Source organism: Limulus polyphemus, unplaced genomic scaffold, assembly GCF_000517525.1.
Source record: "Limulus polyphemus unplaced genomic scaffold, Limulus_polyphemus-2.1.2 Scaffold0, whole genome shotgun sequence".
NCBI lineage: Eukaryota > Metazoa > Arthropoda > Merostomata > Xiphosura > Limulidae > Limulus > Limulus polyphemus.
The window spans coordinates 3,674,689-3,680,396 of record NW_013665610.1 but is presented as its reverse complement, the minus strand read 5'-3'; the positions used below and the strand labels follow the sequence as shown (position 1 = coordinate 3,680,396).

The following is a 5,708-nucleotide window of genomic DNA, read 5'->3' as shown; positions in this document are numbered from 1 at the left end:
CCTCTTGTATAAGTACAATCCTTACACCGAACAATTCTGGGAAGGTTCTACATCCTCCTTGGTAACCTCATTGTTTGCTCATTTGATATTATTGGTAACATCCATTGTGGTATTGGTGATTATTGCAGAAAAAGATATCAACATCACGCATACACTTCCACTGAAAAAGCTCCAACAACAGTTGTCTTCATGTCCAGAGACCACAAAAATGGCACCCATCAGTATTACAGCACACAACACTCTCCATCAGACCACCAATATGAGACACCACTGCTAGACCCAGGCAGATAAATGAATAGCTGCCTGGGCCTAGTGCCAACAGAAGGACGAGTCAAGGAGGAGCTAGGAAAATCCGACCAGTCCTAGTGGTGCACGAAATCTGCTAGGTCCATAATGAGTTTGTTAAACCCAAGAAGGACTTAGTGAAAGCCAACAAAATCATTACGCAGATAACCTCTACCAGGAAATCATCGACAGTTACCGTGGAGGAAATGTGTCAAACCTTTAACATGCAACTCTTGGCGAGTGATATATATTAATTGTATGTTTTTTCTCTTTTTATTCTTCTTGTTATAAAAAAGAATTAGCAAAAGCAAAGTCAATACCCATTCCTCACTAATAACTTAATAATTATCATGAATTAAAGTTGTTTACTTTTGATTAACTCTTTATATGGTCTCCTTATTCAGTTTCATTCAGAGTAACGTTTTCATTACAATTTCTGCCTTTCTAAATATTATCTACGATTACTATTATTCACAGAAATGTAAGCCAATGTACCAGAAAATACCATAATTGAACAACAGGTCAGATCAAACCCACCGTTTCGTGTATTGACGAAGCAAGATGGTATCAAATTGTGTCAGTTTGGTATGTTTAATGAACAAGAACACTGATCAAATATTATTGCCAGTGTTTTGAGAACAAACTATTGAATGAAAATGTCACACATGTGTTAGCTATAAAACAGGTCAGAAGAAGCTTGTTTATCTGATGTGCTTACTGAAGAAATATGAAATAAAGACTTCTATATAATGTAGTAGGTAAACATCAGGTTGTGTTAGACTTGTTTATGTTAACTGAACCATAGATCAAGTGGAATATGATAAAGGCATCGATTTATACATAACAGTGTTAATTACAAAAAAAAGAGAGGTTGGATGAAACATGTCCGTGTGGTGTGTTAATTAAAGAACAGATCTGTAGTAGTGGAGTTTTAATCAAACAAGTTTAATAGGATATAACTTTGAGGTGCAACAATTAAACAGAAGGTCTTGTAAAGTGGTTGAAGGGCAGTAAACAAGACATTAAGTGGAACGTATATGCGTGACATCTTAATTAACAACAACTGAGATAGATCATCACTGTTATGTCGTATTAGTTAAACAACAGGTAAGGTGTAACATGTTTGTAGGGTGTGAGAAATAAATAACAATTTAAATTAAATGTTTTGATTGGTTATTCAGTTAAACACCAAAATATATAAAACAGATCTGTATGGTGTAGAAATATACAATACATTGAAATAACAAGTTGTGTAAAAAAAATGGGAATAAAACAACAGGCTGTATGAAATAAGTAAATATAACGTTTTTGCTGAATAACAAATCGAATGGAGTTAATTTAATAATGCAGGTCTATTCAGTTATGTTAACTTTTGTTTACCTACAGATACATCGAAGCAGATCGTCATGTTGAAAAATCGGTTTATGAATGTGTCCTGGATATAATGAAAACTAAGTTGAATGGAGTATTTAACCTTAAATATTTTAACAAAGAAATTGATGAGGTAAACTTTCTCGAACAATACAATTAACGGAGATATGTTCAAAACGTCCTGGATATAATGAAAACTAAGTTGAATGGACTATTTAACCTTAAATATTTTAACAAAGAATTTGATGAGGTAAACTTTTTCGAATAATACAATTAACGAATCTTATGGAACAGTTCTGAATGGCATAATGAACGATAGATATGGTAAAGTGCTAATGCTACATCAAATTAGATGTAAAATACAGTAAACATAATGCCTCATCCAACATGTTGTATAGCAAAACAAGTAGTCATGCTTTATCGAATTAATTATACAACAAAACAAGTCGACATGTTTCATCCAGTCTGTTATATAACAGAGCAAAGAAACATGCTTCATCCAGTCTGTTATATAACACAACAAAGAAACATGCTTCATCCAGTTTGTTATATAACACAGCAAAGAAACATGCTTTATCCAGTCTGTTATATAACACAGCAAAGAAACATGCTTCATCCAGTTTGTTATATAACACAGCAAAGAAACATGCTTTATCCAGTCTGTTATATAACACAACAAAGAAACTTGCTTTCTGTTATATAACACAGCAAAGAAACATACTTCCTCCAGTCTGTTATATAACACAACAAAGAAACATGCTTCATCCAGTCTGTTATATAACACAACAAAGAAACATGCTTTATCCAGTCTGTTATATAACACGTATATTTGTTTGAATGTACGACTGAATGAATGAAGTACTGTATATGCCCTATGTACAACTGACTCGATGAAACATGTCTACTTGCTATGTAGACATCCTTGACAAGAATGTTTATTAAGTAAAACAACTGTAACAGGTTTGAGCTCTATTTGGAATGTTTAACGGAACTATCCTGATAGCTTATTTGTAGAACAGAATTGATGGAATATGTTTATATGCTATGTTGAACGATGGATTTATTCGAATAAGTCTGTGTTAAATGATGGATTTTATAGATCATGTCTGTATGCTATTCTGACCGATGGATTTGATGTAAGAAGTCTGGACGCTATATTCAACAACAGGTTGAATGGAAGAAGTCTGCATGCTGTGGGTGATGATGGATTTGAAGGAGCATATCTGAATGCTTTGGTAAACGATGAATTTGATAAAGTAACTCTGCTTGCTATGCTAACAATGGATTTGATGGATCAGATCTGTATGATATGGTTAAAGATGTATTTGATGAAGCAAGTCTGAATGCTGTGGTTTACGATGGATTTGGTGGACCAGATTTGTTTGTTATGCTGATCAATGTATTTGATGGAGCAAGCTTGCATGCTATAGTTAACGATGGATCTGACTGAACAAACCAGCATGCTACGGTTAGAGATGGATGAAATATGTATGCTACGTTGACCGATGGATTTGATACTACCTTGAATAACTTTTATTGCACATCTTTCAATAGCGCGTGTTAAACGTTTTTATTTTGTAAAAATGAAAGTAGTTTAATTGTGTCTGTAAATTTGTCCGTCTATCTTGGCCTGGCATAGCTTGGTGGCTAAGTCGCTCGATTCGCATTCTGTGGGTTCGAATACCCGTCACACTAAACATGTTCGTCCTTTCAGCCTTGGGGGCGTTAAAATGTGGCGGTCAATTCCACTATTCGTTGGTAAAAGAATAGCCCAAGAGTTGGCGGTGGGCGGTGTTGACTAGCTGCCTTCACCCTAGGCTCTATCCCTACTATATTAGACATGGCTAGCGCAGATATCCCTCTAGTAGATTTGCGTGAAATTCAAAACGAACAACCAAATTATCTATCTATCTTTAAAAGAGGATTGCATTCCACTAATCGTGAAAATAGCGCTAGAACAACTACTACTAATATTAGCACAGATAGCACAATTACTCTTACTACCACAAACATCACAGAACTCAAATACCAAGCAAACATAAGGCTACACACATATACAACTTGAAAACATAAAACGGACATGGCCCTGAAAAGCAAAGTGGTAATATAATCCAACAAATCAAACCAGCCAACCAAAACCCAAACCCAAGAATGATAGAAAATATAATAACAGCACAGTAGGGAGGAAGAGGTCTACCTAAAAAACCCAAATCACTTTAGATAGATAGCCCTCTAGTAGATTTGCACGAAATTCAAAACGAACAACCAAATTATCTATCTATCTTTAAAGGCTTTCCTTCGATTCAACGAAAAAGAAAGAAATGATAGCTGAATGTGGATATACAAGTTTAAGGTCTAGTCTACAGTTTTCATGTTAGTACAGATTTTCACCCACTCAATTCTTCGGATAATAATTTCTGTCAGCCTGCGGAGGAATCAATCAATTAAACTAAAAAAAAATCATTTATCGCATTCTAAGCAGAGAATGAAAAGTTCTAGATTTGTTTAATAGACTAATCTCGTATGTCCATTGTTCTAATACTTTGTAAGAATCCCAAATGTTACTTCGATTTCTACAGTTTTAAACAGTGTAGCATTCTGTTATAATTCAGAAGAGACTTGCGCAACTCTTTATTGCTAGAATGTTGGAGGTTTTTAAGCTTCTCAGCGGCTTGAGTCACGTGAGAGCGGGCAGCGGGTACGGTAAACTGCAGGTGAGAACACAGACTGACTAGTGGAGCATGTGCGCGTTAGATCGCACTTGGAGTTAGAAAGCTACTGGAAACAAGTAGGAACCACATGTGTGTAACCTTGTTAAATCCATGTGTAGAATGGCGCCTTCTTGGCGGTTATCCCGTACCTTGATAAGACGGTAGTAAACAAAATGAAAAATTAATCTGGTTGGAACACCTTACACCACTTTAAAGCTTCAAACGCCGGCCGCTAGTCGGGGTATTCATCGTCAAATTTCCCGTGAAGTTCTAGGGCCTGCCGGAGGGATTGCCCAGTACCCCACTGAACTTAGTAGAAGAGGGATGTACGTGTCCAAAGAATTTATGGTAGCCCTCGTGTGTCTGGTGGCAGCCCTAGTACAGTCTCAGAACCATGGCCCGAGGCGACAAGACGCACTGCCAATAAACACTTGTCCGCAATGTCTGACGGTATCCGACCGGCACGTGAGTGAGCAGCTGAAGCTCGAGGCTATCAAACAGCAGATTCTTTCTAAACTAAACTTACACGAGCGACCCAACATGACAGTTCCCGTACCACGGGAAGTTGTTCTAGAGGCCCTCCAGCGGAGCTCGGGCCATCTGTTTCTGGAGGTGCTGCCTCAGGACCAACCGGTGGAAGAAACAGTTCAAGACCAGGAGCAGGAAAAGCACGAAGAGTATTATGGCAAGACCTCGGAAATCATTGTCTTTTCCGAACCAGGTTTGTGAAAATATGTATGGGTGCTTCTTTAAACTCATGTAAATAAATAAATTAAATTTTACGAAGTATGTGGATACTTACTATTACTTAAATATTGTGATAAAAATTTAGATAAACGACCTTTACACTCCAGATGTATATGTATTTGTTGTTTTTTATTATTACTACCAACGTTTCGCTTTTACAGTTTCTTCAGGGTTAATACATACAAACTGTTCGATATTGAAGTGTACGTTATTTTATACAATTGATTGTGATGTTCCATCTGTCGAGTCTGTCGCACGTGTCTCCAACAATGTATAAAATATTATTGTTGTTTCATTATTATTCTAATATAGTATACTTATATTACGTAGCTATAGTAACATATAATATATATTACTAAAATACAACATAAAAATGAAAGAAGAAAATAGAAGTTGCTAAGAAACAATAGTAAGTGAAAAGGATTCGAAATTTACTAGCAGTGTTAAAAAATAATTGTAAGACTGTGTGGTACTCCAGAGTAAGCAAGTCTTAAACTGGAAGTAATAAATGTAAAATGTATTGATATAATTTGTTGTTCTGTGAATGGTGTTTTGGTTACATGTACCATCCATTGTTCTCTTGTTAATTTTTTT

At 35.9% G+C, this 5,708-nt stretch overlaps 1 protein-coding gene across 1 annotated transcript in view; it reads left to right on the top strand.

Annotated features, from left to right (window-relative positions):
• The first annotated feature begins 3,539 nt into the window (after positions 1 to 3,539).
• The window catches only part of LOC106470777 (inhibin beta chain-like), a 21,078-nt gene continuing 18,909 nt past the window's right edge, over positions 3,540 to 5,708 (top strand). Inside the window, exon 1 of the mRNA XM_022382443.1 lies at positions 3,540 to 5,088. Coding sequence (XP_022238151.1) covers positions 4,692 to 5,088 — 397 coding nt within the window. The 5' untranslated portion in view covers positions 3,540 to 4,691. The remainder of the gene's footprint in view (positions 5,089 to 5,708) is intronic.